Raw genomic sequence first — 14,931 nt, 5'->3', positions numbered from 1 at the left:
CCAAAAACAATGACATTTATTGTGTTATACTGTTAAGCATCATCATTATTCATATGTAGCAAGTTAAACAAAACTATCATTATTTAGACAATACTAATAGACTAAATGAGCCAACAAACCAAACAAGCTCCTTGCAAGCCAACTCAAACTACAAAGTAGGCTCGTGCTTGGGTCATTGGGCATGCGAGCCAAGTTGAGCCCAAGCTAAATTTCCAGCTAGCCCTACTTAGGCCCTGTTTAATTAAGTGGGACTAAAACTGTTAAGTCCATATCACATCGGATGTTTGGATACTAATTATAAATATTAAACATAGACTATTAATAAAACCCATCCATAATCTTGGACTAATTCGCGAGACGAATCTATTGAACCTAATTAATCCATGATTAGCCTATGTGATGCTACAGTAAACATGTGCTAATTATGGATTAATTAGGCTTAAAAAATTTATCACGCGAATTAGCTCTCGTTTATGTAATTAGTTTTATAAGTAGTCTATGTTTAATACTCCACATTTATCCGATATGAAAGGGACTAAAATTTAGTCCCTGGATCCAAACACCACCTTACAGTTCATGAGGAATGCTTATTGAACGAACACATACTTTTTTTTAAGACTAAACACCGAGGCTAAAGCCTCGGCATAGATTAGTTTATTGATGACACAACTACAAATACAAACCGTTTTATAGAAAGACCCCTAACAGATGGCCAAATAACCTTAGACTCCTGAAATTTGCAAAGAGGGAATTGAAAAGAAATAGAAAAGGCAATCAGGTACTTCGATGCTTCTCCACCTGAACGAGGACAACTATGGCGATAGTGACGGTGATTCCAAGACCACAAGCAGATGCAGAAGGACGCTATGAAGCAAACCCAAATGGGGCCTCGATAGTTGGAAGTTGAGATTTCTTTGACGATGCTTAGATTTCTCAACCGCTCTCTAAAGATCCACCTCCGATGACAAAGGAGGTCAACGTTCTTGTGGATGTATCGCTGGAGAAGAAGACGATAGCCGGCACAACCCGCTACAAGAAGAACCTGCTGCTCTTCCAGTTGATGACATCTTCGACAAACTCAGAGCTTCAGCCATAGAAGACCAGAATCCATGGCTTGGCACCAAGACAAGAGGATGCAATGCCAGCAACCTCTTGCACTACACGAACAAACAAAGAAAGGGATAAACCCTACTATGGAATACACCCGACTACCTAGACCTAGGGTAGCAATGGGTTGTGGCCCACCCTAAACCCCACCCCTGCCCATTTATGTTTATACTTCCTCTGCTCCCAATTGATCATCATATTATAGGAGTGCACCAAGACCACAGAAAGTTCATTAATAAATCTTTCATGCTACATTTACTCTGGTAACAAACTTAACCATACACCATTCCCACTATTTCCTAGCCAACAATAAACCAAAGACATTCATGTTGGTTGTAAAAAGTTATGTGCACCAATTTACATTTACTCCAATGCACAAAAAGGAATATACTTAGGGAATGGATACTAATATGATGAGCATTTACGAATAACCTCAAAAAAGTTATACGATGATCAGTTGGGAATGGAGGGAGTATTTTGGAACGGAGAAAGTATCTAAGTTGGTTACAGCTAGGTAACCACTGGAATAATTATATTTAAAATTTAAATACAAATTATTACTTGAGTTATATCCTTCCACTAGATTGCGGCATCTAGCTTAAAAATTCCCATCTTGTGGAGTGTCATTTCGATAAATGCCAGTGTATATTCATTAAACCCAAGAAGAAAAAAAAGGTGATTATGTTACATTCCATATCTCATGGCCATGCCATACCTACTATATATGCAAACAGAACCATGTGAAAAATCTAGGCTTGTGTTCCATAAGCAAAGGCGAAAAGAGCAAGCACAATTATGCTTATGACGAAGATGGCAATGGATTTCCATGGACTGGCCTGTCGCCTAACAAGAACCACAGCCTTTTGACCTTTCTTAGCAGCATTGTCGACCTGCACACTTGGGCAGGTTAAATAGCCGAAAAGTAGTCCACAAATTGTTGCCCCAAGATGTGTCCTACAGTTTAACAGACATTAGTTTGAGGGTATATATATATCCTTGATAAAAGCAGCAATATGCTGAAGGTAAAATATTCTATAAAGTTTATTGCTCTGCTTTATTTATGCAGTAAAAGTAATATTTTATAATTTCTTGTCATTGACTTTAGCATTGCTGAAACTTGAGATTAATCAGGATTTCGCTGATTTTTTTATGCTGTCCAATGGCAAATATAAGTTTCCACAGAATCCATGCCTATATTTTTTTTATGCCTATGGGCCTGTTTGGGGGAGCTTCTAGCTGCTGCAGCTTCTCCCAGAATCAGAAGCTCCCCCAAACAATCCAGCTTTTGATATAGATTCTGAGAAGCTGTAGTTATAGAATCCAGAAAATGAACTAGAAGTCAGAAGCTGGGAAACCAGTTTTTCCAGATTCTGAGAAGCTGGCTACTAACGTTTTGATGTTTGACTATGACTATGCAAAAAAAAAATGAAATTGGTATAATTCACTATGAATAAATTCTTGAAAATGTTCTTTGTGATGTGCAGGAGCACATAGAAATCAGTTGTCATGGTGGTTGCTTGAAGATGTAATCCTTATAGCATAATTTGGAATCTGACGGACAGAATGATAAAAAAAATGTTTCTTTCATACATTTTTCATACATAACCTTAGCTTATAAGTGCATTTGCTTGAACAAAAATATTCCATAATTCAACCCAACCACCTACTTATTACTTGTTTGTACATATGGCAATAACAAACACGATACAACTAAAATCATGAGTCAGTGCTTGCCATGGATAATTTAACAAATTCATACAATAGCATTTTAATTATGGTGGTTGGATTTCTTGTCAGCTTTTTATTCCCCAGCCATATCTACCAGTACAGGTTTGGTTAGAATTATTCTTAAAGTTTCTTAAAAAAATCATGATTGTTACAGAAAATAAATAGCAAAGATGCTGAAATTAATAAAATATCCTTAAACTTCCAAAAAAAATAACAGTAGAAAGGGCGCATATTAGCAAAAGTTTATATTACGTAGTTGAGTTTGTACAGAAGTCATTAGAGATATGCTTATGGTGCATCCTTTTCTAGTAAAAAAAATAATCAGTTTACCAGTTGTCGATTCTCCCGAAACTGCTCAATAAGAAGCTTAAAGTTGTTGCCACAACAGCCTGGCTGAACATAGTTTCTGAAACGTTCTTATCAATAGCATCCTTGTTTTGGCTTTGATAGACAAGCCATGCTCCAATTAAAGCAAATACTGGTCCCTGTTCTGAGTTTTAGGAAGCAGCATTAATGTACACACCATTATATACAAACATGCCGTCTAGAATGACTTTTCTCTAACAAGACAAATTTGAAATACCATAATAAGATGGGTCCATTTCATTATGATGGATCTGCAATACATAAGCTATATATACTCTTCTCTGAAGGTTGCAAGACGGTCACTACATTTGCAATTCAAATTCCTTTCATATAGAATTTATTAGCATTTACATTCATATATTCTAGTTTGCCATGTAGTTCGTGACAGTCTCATAATGAAACCAATTTTGATGGCAGCCACAGCTATATGTATATATGATCATTTCTTCTTAGCTATCAATTACATAACCAAATCTGAGATGCAAATCCCAATAAAGCGTGCTTATTTCTTAAAGACGAAATTGAGATTGAAATAATGATAATTCCAATTAATATTACAGGTCACCAAGTCACTTACTGTGCCACAGACGGTTAGCTCAGACGTGTGAAGATAGCTTGTCAAGTTCCCGCAAACTCCCCCAAGTATGTACATCAGCAAAAATGTCGTTTGACCATATGCTCTAGACACGCGAGGTCCAAAGATAAGTAATACCCAACATCCAAGTGCTATGTGCAAGAACCCAGAGTGCTGCAAAACTCAAATCACAAGAATAAGTCACAAGAGAAAAATACTTACTTGAACATACATGTGTCTACTTTACAACCCAAAACTAGCAGAGTCGTCTAAATACACCATTCGACATAAAACCACCATTTTTTTCACTAAGGTGGCAGTGTTTTTTACACTCAAATCCAGTTGGCCCGTCATGTTTTTATAATTTTTTTCATGCGATTAAGCATCTAGCTTTGAGCGGTTTTGGTTACAAAGTAGAAGATTTTGTATTTCAAGGTTACCTTAACATACAAAAAATGTAGTGAGGGTCCTAAAAATTGCAGTATTGTCTCATTTTCCTCTCTGAACCTACATTTTACTATCTGATGTCTCTCAACTCCCTGAACACCTATTATAAGGGCAATCTGAGCATGAGATTATACTCCCTCCATCCCTGAATATTTGACGTTGTTGACTTTTTTAAACATGTTTGACCGTTCATCTTATTCAAAAACTTTTGTGAAATATGTAAAACTATATGTTTACCTAAAAGTATATTTAACAATGAATCAAATGATAGGAAAAGAATTAATAATTACTTAAATTTTTTAAATAAGACGAACAGTCAAACATGTTTAAAAAAGTTAATGGCGTCAAATATTTAGGGACGGAGTACTTTTCAGGGCATATTTGGCAAATGAGTTTAAGATATGATATATTGATACCCTCACCATCCAAAAAGCAAGTTTTAATCTTAGCCATCCATTTTCTCACCATTTCATCCTAATCCTCCATTCATTTATATTTCCCAATCCTTTACCTAATCCACTATCCACATGTCACCTCAATAACTACAGATTTGCATCCAATAATCATCAAACATGTTCTTCTTGCTATTAATCCTTTTAGCAAATCTATGTGTACTCTTTGGGATACTGCGATCCCCTGTGCTCTTGTCTTGTCTGTAATCCTCCACGTAATCCCTCTAATTATATATCTCACAGGGCTCTTGCGCATTGCACACGAAGCTTGCCTTGTATAAGCAAATCTGAAATGCATATTCTGCTTAAAACAATATTGTTGGAATGTTAACAGCTTCTCTCTTCCAAAACTAATAGATAGGAACAAAAAGAGAGGAAAATTTCTATGTTAAGGACAAATAAGCCTGAAATTCTATAATCTAGCATAAAAATAGCAGTCTTACCAAACACATTGGTGTTAGTAGTCTCCACCATTCCCCCGATAGTATTAGGTCATTTATCTTGGCTCCATACATCAAAGGGAGAGAGAGATTTTCAATATCAGAATTTCTCACCGGACTTGCTATTTCGAACAACAAAACTGCAATATTGATCGCAGCTAGTAAATTTCTGCATTCATATACAAGTTCAAAGGGTCAAGAGACCAAAATATGCCAACAAAGGAATTAGTTGTAACAACATAGCTATGGAAAAAATATAAGTGATTACTCTTGTCTCGTCCATTTTGCCCACACCCTATCCTTCCTTTCATCTACCACTACCACCAAGCACAGAACAACTCAAGCACTTCCACACATAAATGTTAGTTGTATGGGATATGTTTGGATGTAGAGGCCGGGTTTTAATCCGTTATCTAGAAAAATATTATGATCCAAGTTACACAAAACTACAGAGATTTTCGCATGTGGCACATAACCCTGCGCACTAAAGTAAAAAAGTTTCACAAAATCACATTTTGTATCCAGAAAAGAAAGAGAATTGCATGCTTGCATGCAGCTCAAGGAAATTTGTATCTTTCATCAGAAGACTATGAGTAGTCTTGCAATCCCAACTTGCACCCTTTGTTTCACCAAAAAAAAAAATTGCATATGTTAGTGTATCTTGGCAGAAAACTACACTCCCTATGTCGCAACATAAATCCATTCCTAGCATCCTAAGAAAAAGTTAGTATATCTCAAGAAGAAAAAAAAATGAAAAAGTTATTACTAGGAAAAAAGGGGATTGAAGTCTCCCTTATTAACACAAAAGTAGAGTTTATTCGGCCAGATCTGCATATGACGCTCTCTTTCAAGGGGCTATTTATTTTGGCCCTTGGGAACACATCTAAAAATCTTGATTCCCTGGAAAATGTCATTTATTCATGTAGTTAGTGGCACACAATTGGTGTTGGACAGCGGACCACCAAGCACATCGACGCCTCTCGCATCCTAGTAAATGCCCTCTTTGTGAGCAAGAGGATAAGACCAATTTTCTTGTTTCTTGTGTATTTATTTGCTAGACAAGTTTGGTTTCCCTCTTTGAGCAAGTGGTGCTTGGGGTTCTTACGTCGTAACCCTCATATGTGAATTTTGATAAATATTGGACCGGAATCAATGGTTTGGTTGACGGCAATATCAGGAAGGAAGGGCTTGAATAGCTTGGTGATTCTTGGAACTGGACTATAGTGTCTTCAAGAGTGTCTCCTAGCCTATCAACCTCTTTGGTACTAGCAAGAGAGGAAGCCCGTCTATGGAATTTGGCTCTCCTTATTTTGGATCACGGCTAGGTTTCTTGTCTTTTGTTTTTTTGTCGTGTAATCGTTCTGGTGGTAGCTTGTGGGGTTTTTCTTTTGGTGGTGCAAGTGAGTTTTTTACTTGTTGTTTTGTCATGTTTTTTTAACACCTTCTCCTTCTATTAACGAAATGATACACAACTCTCTTGTGTAGTAGTATTGGGAAAAAATATGTGAGTGGTATTAGTAACTTGGGTAGTAAAAGGGTATTGAAAGGATAAAACTTCTTGATTTGTGAACCAAATGTATGTACAATGATAGAAATCAACTTATTTTGGAACGGTGGGAGGACGCAAAATATTGTGTATATAGTGCAATTTGTGTTGAGAACAAAATATTAAAATTAAACCACAAAAGATCGATTCGGTTGATCTCGAATTGGGTTGTTTGCGGGGCTAAGTTCCCTATTTCAATGGACGTATATATCCGGTTGGATGTAGAAGCCGGGTAAAAATACCCTTCTCTAAAAAAAAAGATCGTTTCGGTACTTACGTCAAACAGAAACTGGATGTTTGATCATCTTGCTGCATGTCCAGGAAGTTCTTCTCATCAAATATCAAATAATTTGTGTAGTCCTCCACGGCAGTATTTAGATAACCCTTTGTACCTAAATCAGCGTTACTGTTTTCATGAAGTTTCTTATGTTCCCGAAGAAAAATTTCCGTGAAGTTTGTGATCGCTATGCTTCTGTTCTTAGTAAACTGAAGTTACCTTTTTTTCGTCTGTTGAAGTTGATCTCGAATGATTCCAGCGTATTCCTGAAATCGCCATAATCAGTAGCCATGTTTGCTTCTTCTATGTTTGTGGATAATGGGCCAGTTCTCTGCTTGTTCGTCTGATGAAAAGAATATGGCTTCTGGGCGTCCTCAGTGTTTAGTTTAGAAAAATAGCATCTCAGTGCCCCCAGATGGTTTACTTCCATTTTTCGCGAGGCATTAGACAATGTCTCGTTGTCCTCATCAGAAATTCTGGAGCTGCAGCTTCCTTCATCGTCCTTATTGTGTACCTTCGCAGCCACATGTAGTCCAACGTTGCTTCTTAGTTTTGACTTCAATGGATGGCAAATGAAACCCTCTGCAGAGTCACCCAAATAGCCAATATGTTGGTAGCTGTGACACTTGTATCTATTAGGTGTCAGTGATAAGCATTCTCGTGCAATTTCGGCACTTCTCCTCCCACTTTGTTCACATGACATCATTTTCCATTTTATGACCCCAGCCATTAGATACCTGAAATGTTCAAGTGTTTGGAGTGTTAGTATACCAAGGGCACAACACCAACTCATTTGTTTGAGCTAACTAGCATCGTATCCGTGTGTTGCAACGGGTCCCAATTGAATATATGTGCTGTAAGTCCAAATTAAAGAACACAATAAATAACCAAGTATCTCAAATCTAAAACTTGTATGTATGGTTATACATACGAGACCAATTACCACCAGGGTATGTTCATATGGGAAGTCAGGGAAGATGCAATACTTTTCTATGAAAAGCTTTCAAATAATAGAGATGCCTATATATTTACAACCACACAAATATCTAGAGCAAGGATGAGTAGTAACATAACAGAAACTTGTTGCAACCTATGAATTTATTTATTTAAACCACGTTCAGTTGTGGTGTTGATAGTTAAAAAGAACTTTGTAGAGTCAATGGTCAAAAATTGATAATTGGATACATCAATGCACTGGTGCAGTTGAATTTTCGATCGAGTTTAATGCGATAAAATACAGAAGTAGGATCGATAAACTACCCAGCGTATGCTCCTCAGAAGTCAGAACAAAGCAGAAACAAATCACATGCGCATGCCGCAACTAATTGATGAGAGAGAGAAGAAACCAGGAAGCAGCAATTAAGCACACAAGCCAGATCGATGCGCAATCGTCGTTCTCTGAAAAATCAAAGGTCGAATTCATGCACGGAACACTTACGTACCAGCCTGCATGGAACACTTACGTACCAGCCTGCAGCTTTACAGCAGAGGGCGCTAGCTGCTTTGTGCAACAGTCGTACGCACGCCTAGCTAGCAGCAGCAGAAGGCAGCGAAAGCTGGAGGAAGCAAGTGGTGTGGTGGCCATCCGGTGGTCCGGCCCCCTCCTCGCTCCTCAGCTGCTTTGTACATTGCGAACCGATGAAACTGTGGCTGCCGCAGCGGCAGCGCCTCGCTGTAGGAGAGCGACGGCGGCCGCGCGGCACGGACCCGCCTTATCGGCGGGCGGACCAATGGCGCGCCGCGCGCGGGCGCTCGTGGGGCCCGGCCTGTGCAAGGGAAAGCGGCAGTCGGAGGGAAAACCTCCGTCTCACGTCACCAGTGGACCAGTCTAGCGCGACTCCTGTGGGCTTTGGCTTAGCTTTGGGGTTCATGTCATGTGGACGACGATACAACGACTAGCTTTGCCCAAATGGCCGCGGCTTTGTCATGGGCTCATGGCGTAATCTGATGTAACACAATGTTGCCGTTTGCCTCTAGAATTTCTTTTTCACTTGATGGAAAAGAGAATGGAGGAAAATACCTGTGGTTGTCGGGATGTGGGGTTTGAGAGAAGATCTTTATTTGGGACGGCTTGTGTGTCAGCCGTCCGATCAACATCCAACAGTGCACATGAAAAATGCTTTACTCAAAATAAAGAGCCTCATCGTTTGCCTTAAAAAATCCGCCGCTACCAAAATTTTAATTTTAAAACTTTAGAACTAATTTTAGGGTATCTCACCAACATTTGCTTTTAGAACGCTAAAGAAAATATATAAAAGTTTTTAACTATAAATTATTTGTTTTTAACTAATAAGTTGTTTTAGTACATAATCATATGGGGTCCACCGATGGGTCTTAAAAGAAAATATGTTTCCATAGAAGTAGAAAATAGAAGCTCATATATGTGGCACTATCAAAAAAACATCGCATATTAAACAGATACCACTTGTAGCCCCGATGTCCCTCTGCTCTAGGGCAACATGAGCGGTGACTCGAAGTAGCCCCGCCTCCGCCTCGCTACCGCCCGAGCAGCCGTCGGCAAAGCCGTATGGCAGCAAAGACGACGGGGCCTTTCTACCCCCTCCAACACCCGCCGGCAAAGCCGGATGGCAGCAAGGACGGCGGGGCCTTTCTGCCACCTCCAACACCTGGCGGCTGGGGCGTTGACGGGGAACGAGCGAAAGTACGGCGACGGCCTTTGTGTACTTCAAGTACTTTAATAAGTTCTAGTTGCTGAGATTAGGAAGGCTTAGAGTGAGGACTTCCACATATGATAATTAGAGCAAGTTTAATAGTATAGCCAACTACTAGCTCCAGGTCATCTATAGTCAACTTAATAACCAATTCATACAATATTTACCTATAAACATATACTGTATAATTAATATCTTGTCTCACCTGTCATACACATATGCACCTTAAAGTCCGTGATGCAACTGGCTACAAATCTGTAGCCAACTGCCCTTCTCTCTCCTCTTTTATCTCATTGAAATGTGTTTATAGCTGGTTTATAGTCTGCTATTGTATCTGCTCTTATACCTGTTGCAACACCCAAGGATGTAATTATCATTGGCCTCCGAGGTAAACTACATTTTATCTTAGTTGCCTCACGGGCTGGTTTGCTTTGTGACCTAAATAGACCTTACCAATTTTTGTCAAATTTTTGTCAATGTCAAATTTTGGTAAGTTTTAGCATAGCTAATCTTGGCAAGGTAAAGTTGTGTTTGGATTGAAGCCAAAACAACATAATTTCACTATTGAAATGGCCTATTTCTTTAGGCATGCTAAAATTTAGCTTTAAATCAAAATATATACTAAACACTGTTAAAATTGCCAAATATTGGCAAGGCCAATTTATGTCACAAACCAAACTAAGCCCCACATTCTGCTTGGTAGAAACCGTTAGGACCATTCAAGAGAAATAGGCTCCCCGAGATTCTCAGCAACATGGGAGGTGTAGCAATCAAGAAATGGGATGCAAAATATTGCAAATTTCTTCATGCTGACTAATAGAAGACATGGAAAGTGAAACTGTCAGCCTCCTTAGCAGTGGAAACTATTAAGCGATGGAATAATTTTACAAGGGTAATTCATACATGCAAAAATTGGCAACAACTTGATACAAAACCAAATTAAAGAACAAAGATTCATTAGAATAATTCATAATCAAAGTTTTGTAAGCAATGTAAATGAAATCATCATTATCTCTTGTTTGAGAACTACATAAATATGTGCTAGCCACACAAGTAGCAATTTAATAATCACAACTAGTTAGGTACCGTTGTTGATGACAACCCCCTATAAAGAAAAAAGGAATTTAGCTAATACATGCCTGGGATAAGATGTCACTGATACCAAACTCTCCCAAAGTCATTTAACTCTACATCTCAAGCTTGTGTGCATCGGATTATATATATCCAAAGGTCATAGTATATAATTCCCTTCGATGAAATCGATATTTAAATGGACCCATACTGTGTGCTCGTTGAGCATTATTAGTCTTGTTCAGGTTATACGGTATCACATTCTGTGACGCAAGTGCTGTTATCAAGTCATGCGAGTGCAAGTTGGCCAGGGAGCAGACTGGACTAATTGGCAGCAGAAGCAGTGGAGTAAGACCAGCAAAGTAGCAACGATCCATCACTAGGGAGCAAATTGGCCTTGGTTGGGAGGCCTGGTCTACCAGGCCCATTATTACTGAGTATAAAGGAGATGAGCTGACTAGCAGTAGAAGCAACTGGTATATGTACTAATACTGTAATAGTCTGATAGACCAGTTAACTCAGCAACTCGTCTCCCAAGTTGATAGAGGGGAAACTCTCAACTTTATGACTTAACAACGATGGATGCAAGCACGCACACACCCTCCAAGTCATGCCTGTCGAAGCGCGACAATTGAAAGTAGCACAATCTGTAATGTAAGTAAGGCACTTACCCTTTTATACGCACCGGTTGTGCTCAGTTCCTGTGTCACTGGAAACGGCAAAAGCCTACAATAACTAAACTGAATAAGTTCAACTTACTAGTAAAGATTATATGAAGACAGATTTTTTCCTCTTTTTGAGGAAAAGTTGCAGGAGCTCTACCTTTCACTGAAAGGACAAAAGCAATATTAATTCAATTGCTAATACCAACTTACAGGTCTTGTTTGGATGGGGCTCAATACTGGCCCATCCATGAGTATGCGCCAGGATTTTGAACTAAAATCCCGGGCCCATACACATGGATAGGTCAGGAACTCAGGATTTCAGCCTATCCAAACAAGGTCTCAAGTGAGAGATAGCTTCTCCACAAAAAAAAAAAAAAGAAAAAAGAAAAGAAGCAGACATAAGGTAGTGAAACTGACACTTGCTCCCTCCTTCCCAAAATATAAGCATTTTTGGTTTTGTCCTAAGTCAGACTATCCTAAGTTTCACGAAGTTTATAGAAAAACAATAATAACATGACAAAATATGACATAAAATGAGTATCATTAGATCCATTATAAATTATATTTTCATAGTTTACTTATTTGACATGGTAGTTATTAATAGTCTTCTCTATAAAATTGGTCAAACCATCTAAGTTAGGATAGTTTGACTTAGGACAACTAGAAATGCTTATATTTTGGGACAAAGGGAATACCTTATTGTTCAAGAGAGCTTTTTGCATTGCACACTTACCTTGTATCTCCAAGAACTCTGTTATGGCCTGTTTTAGAGGCATACGAAACAACCCCTGAAAAGGGTCTGCGCAAATAACATTGTGTGGTTATGCCAAACCATGAAAGAGACATAGTAGCAATAGGACTCAAGAAATAGATGTTGCAGTAATAACTTCTCCTCAACAAAAAGAATGTAAAACTCTACCAAAGTGCCCACATATCCAGCAAAGTGATATTGAACATTTTTCTCACCAAAGTTTTGAGAATAGCTCATTTTCATAGGCTCAGAGCTTGAATACACAAGTGGGAAAGGAAATAGAAAGGAAAAGCAACTGGTTAACAAAATATCCCACTCGGCAACAGCTAGAAATTGGCTACCAGGTCAACCTGAAGAATCTTTGCCAAATATATGCTCAATATAAAAAAGGTAAACTTGTGGCTGCAGATATGCTTATCAATTATCATTTATGTAACAACCATGTTGTACCACGTACATGCATAAATACTGCCCAGCAAAATGCAGTAAAACAAACAGTATGATAAGAGAAATCTGAACCCGAAAAGTGCAATGGTGTAACATTGTTCTTCTGAGTTCTGTAGCATACTAATCAAAGTACACATTACAATCACTAAATGAGTATATAATAGGATGGATTACTGAAATATGCAAAACTTAGACTTGGCAATCCCATTGGTGCAAGAGTAACAGAAACTGGAATAAATTGGCAAAGGATGCTTTACCAAAACTAGCAATCCAGTATAATAAATAGCATGGATAAAACCAAAATATTGATTATGATGCATAAATAGTTGCAGTCAGATAAGAAATGTCCACAGTGGCAGTTAGAGGCACAGAGATGATTTTTAAAATCTGAGGAAATTATATACTCCATCATTAACCAGAAAATGATTTATATTAAAGGAGGGATAAATCAATCAACCTGACCTTCTCAACAAGCAGGTAGGTGGTGGAGGATCTACTCATGGAATATTTTATAGAGAAATGCCAGCAAGTTTCTTGTTAATTGAGGCATTATACCGAACAGGTGGCACATGTGTCACCTGAACACCAGTGGTCTTGTAGAGCAAGAAATTGATGAGTTGACGCTAGAAAGCACTAATAGCACCTCTTGAAGTTATACAGCTTAGTCTATTTTTTTACGGGGTTTTGGAAAAGGAAAATATGATGGAACTCTCATCAATTTTATAAGAGTAAATTTCACAATGGTCTGCCTTTTCTTACCAATGTTTTACATTGGGCTAGGGTTAGGTCAAAATTTTCACTTAACACCATATATATTTGCCAAGAGTTGCACTTTGGGCTAGGCTCCAGGATTTGAGCCCATCTGGATGAGCAGACATCTTCTCCCTCCCACAAGGGCATGCGCAACCTCGCCGCCGCCACTTCTGTCGCTGGTCGGGAGTTGAGCGCAAGGGGACGCGATGGGGGTTAGCCAAGGAGAAGGGCGATGCAGCAGGCACTGCTCTGTTGTTGTTTTCCATTGCTGTCCAGTAGCTCAAGGGGCTGACGAGATTGGCTAGAGGATAGAGATTAAGCGCGGCGGCGAAGTGAGTGGCGGAGTGGTTATTGGAAGGAAAGGCGTTAGAGTTGGGGACGACGGCCATGGCCATGAAGCTGACGGTGGCAGAATCAAGGTCAATGAAACAACATTAGGGGACAAGTGCTTGTTCTTCTTCCCCAGCTCTAGCATGGGATTGACATGAAGCTCGTTTTGCGTGTGATTGACATATCCAGTTGAATTAGGGGCAGGGCATAGCAAACGGTGGAGAAGCTGCGCTCCAGAGTTGGAAGGAGAGAGGAGGCTCCCAGCTTGCCCATTTATCTCCTAATCTCGCTGACAAGTGAGCCACCGGTCCAAACTGAATTTTTTTGCTGTAAGACCTAGCCTAAAGTGAAAACATTGTCTATAGGATGGTCCAAACTAGAACTTTGGTAAATATAACTAGACCAATGTGCAATTTACTCATTTTTTTATAGTTACCAAAGACAGCAACAAGAATAGCCAGATTAGTGATATCCCTAGGTGCTAAGACCTTAGGTCCAAATGTTAAGGCATATTTTGATTGGGCTATGGGAAATGGATCAAACCGCATGAAATGGTTGCCTTGGAATACTGGAGTGTTTTTATGACACCTGAGCAAATGGTAACACATTTAGCAATTGAGCACTATAGAAATTCCTGGTATTATAAGTCCCTTCAATAGTGTAAACTTGACTACCTGAGACAACAAATAGAATGCTATAACTCAAAATAAATATCAGTACATCAAAAAAACCACACGTACCAGCATAATCAGTAAATTTTGTGCCCCATCTCCAGAAGGAAATACTTTCAATCTTCCCTCAAATTGTCCAGGAATTGATAAAAATGCAGCTGCCTCCGGTTTCTAGGCACCCGCAATCCTGAAAATAAGATAATTTCAACATGGGCTATAAAGATAGCAAATATGAGATATATAGTTTTTTGTTGCTTTGTTTATTATTAATAATTTGATAATGATAAACAATTAATGTATTTCACCTTCACTATAATATACCACCAGTCTGCCACTATAAGTAGGCCTTCATGTTCATGGTCCAGCAGCTTGTTCCCTCTCCAATGTAGGAAATAATGCCCTTGCTTTATATGTGGTTTTGAATGCATTTCCAATAATGTATATTCTAATTAGAAAGGAATAAGGCCAGGCAGTACAGCATATGATGTAATATTGGTGCACGTTCTCCACTCTGGTAATCTTTAACTTTCCAATCAGGCAGACAGGCACCAGTGGAATCATCATTCCAAACAAGAAATGCTACCCGTTTTGCAGTTTCCTCAACTTTTATGTAAGTTAACAGCTTTCACGACAC

General features: G+C 38.8%; 1 protein-coding gene across 5 annotated transcripts; it reads right to left on the bottom strand.

The window, feature by feature from the left end:
- Positions 1-1,701: 1,701 nt before the first annotated feature.
- On the bottom strand, positions 1,702-8,576 carry LOC127763579 (RHOMBOID-like protein 9, chloroplastic). Of its 5 annotated transcripts, XM_052288325.1 has the most exons (8): positions 8,405-8,517; positions 8,198-8,335; positions 7,157-7,674; positions 6,938-7,052; positions 5,118-5,283; positions 3,779-3,949; positions 3,166-3,320; positions 1,702-2,061 (listed from the first exon to the last, which is right to left on the bottom strand). In XM_052288325.1, exons 3-8 carry the CDS (start codon positions 7,665-7,667, stop codon positions 1,857-1,859), a joined length of 1,323 nt encoding a protein of 440 aa, XP_052144285.1. In that variant the 5' UTR covers positions 7,668-7,674; positions 8,198-8,335; positions 8,405-8,517; the 3' UTR covers positions 1,702-1,856. The 5 variants fall into 5 exon arrangements, with proteins under 5 accessions (XP_052144285.1, XP_052144283.1, XP_052144286.1 ...); XM_052288323.1 differs by lacking the exon at positions 8,198-8,335 and having other exon boundaries at positions 8,401-8,571; XM_052288326.1 differs by lacking the exon at positions 8,198-8,335 and having other exon boundaries at positions 8,405-8,536.
- Between the last annotated feature and the right edge of the window lie 6,355 nt (positions 8,577-14,931).

Source organism: Oryza glaberrima, chromosome 2 (genome assembly GCF_000147395.1).
Source record: "Oryza glaberrima chromosome 2, OglaRS2, whole genome shotgun sequence".
Taxonomy (NCBI): domain Eukaryota; kingdom Viridiplantae; phylum Streptophyta; class Magnoliopsida; order Poales; family Poaceae; genus Oryza; species Oryza glaberrima.
Note: the sequence above shows the minus strand (reverse complement) of the source record. Positions and strands in the feature narration are given on the sequence as shown.

Excerpts from the sequence above, each read along its gene's own strand:
- LOC127763579 (XM_052288323.1), bottom strand. The coding sequence starts at position 8,522 with ATGGCCACCACACCACTTGCTTCCTCCAGCTTTCGCTGCCTTCTGCTG. Across the intron at positions 7,053-7,156 it reads CTTCAACAGACGAAAAAAAG|GTACAAAGGGTTATCTAAAT; the intron begins GTAACTTCAGTT and ends ACGCTGATTTAG. Across the intron at positions 5,284-6,937 it reads ACATCCAGTTTCTGTTTGAC|AAATTTACTAGCTGCGATCA; the intron begins GTAAGTACCGAA and ends ATATGAATGCAG.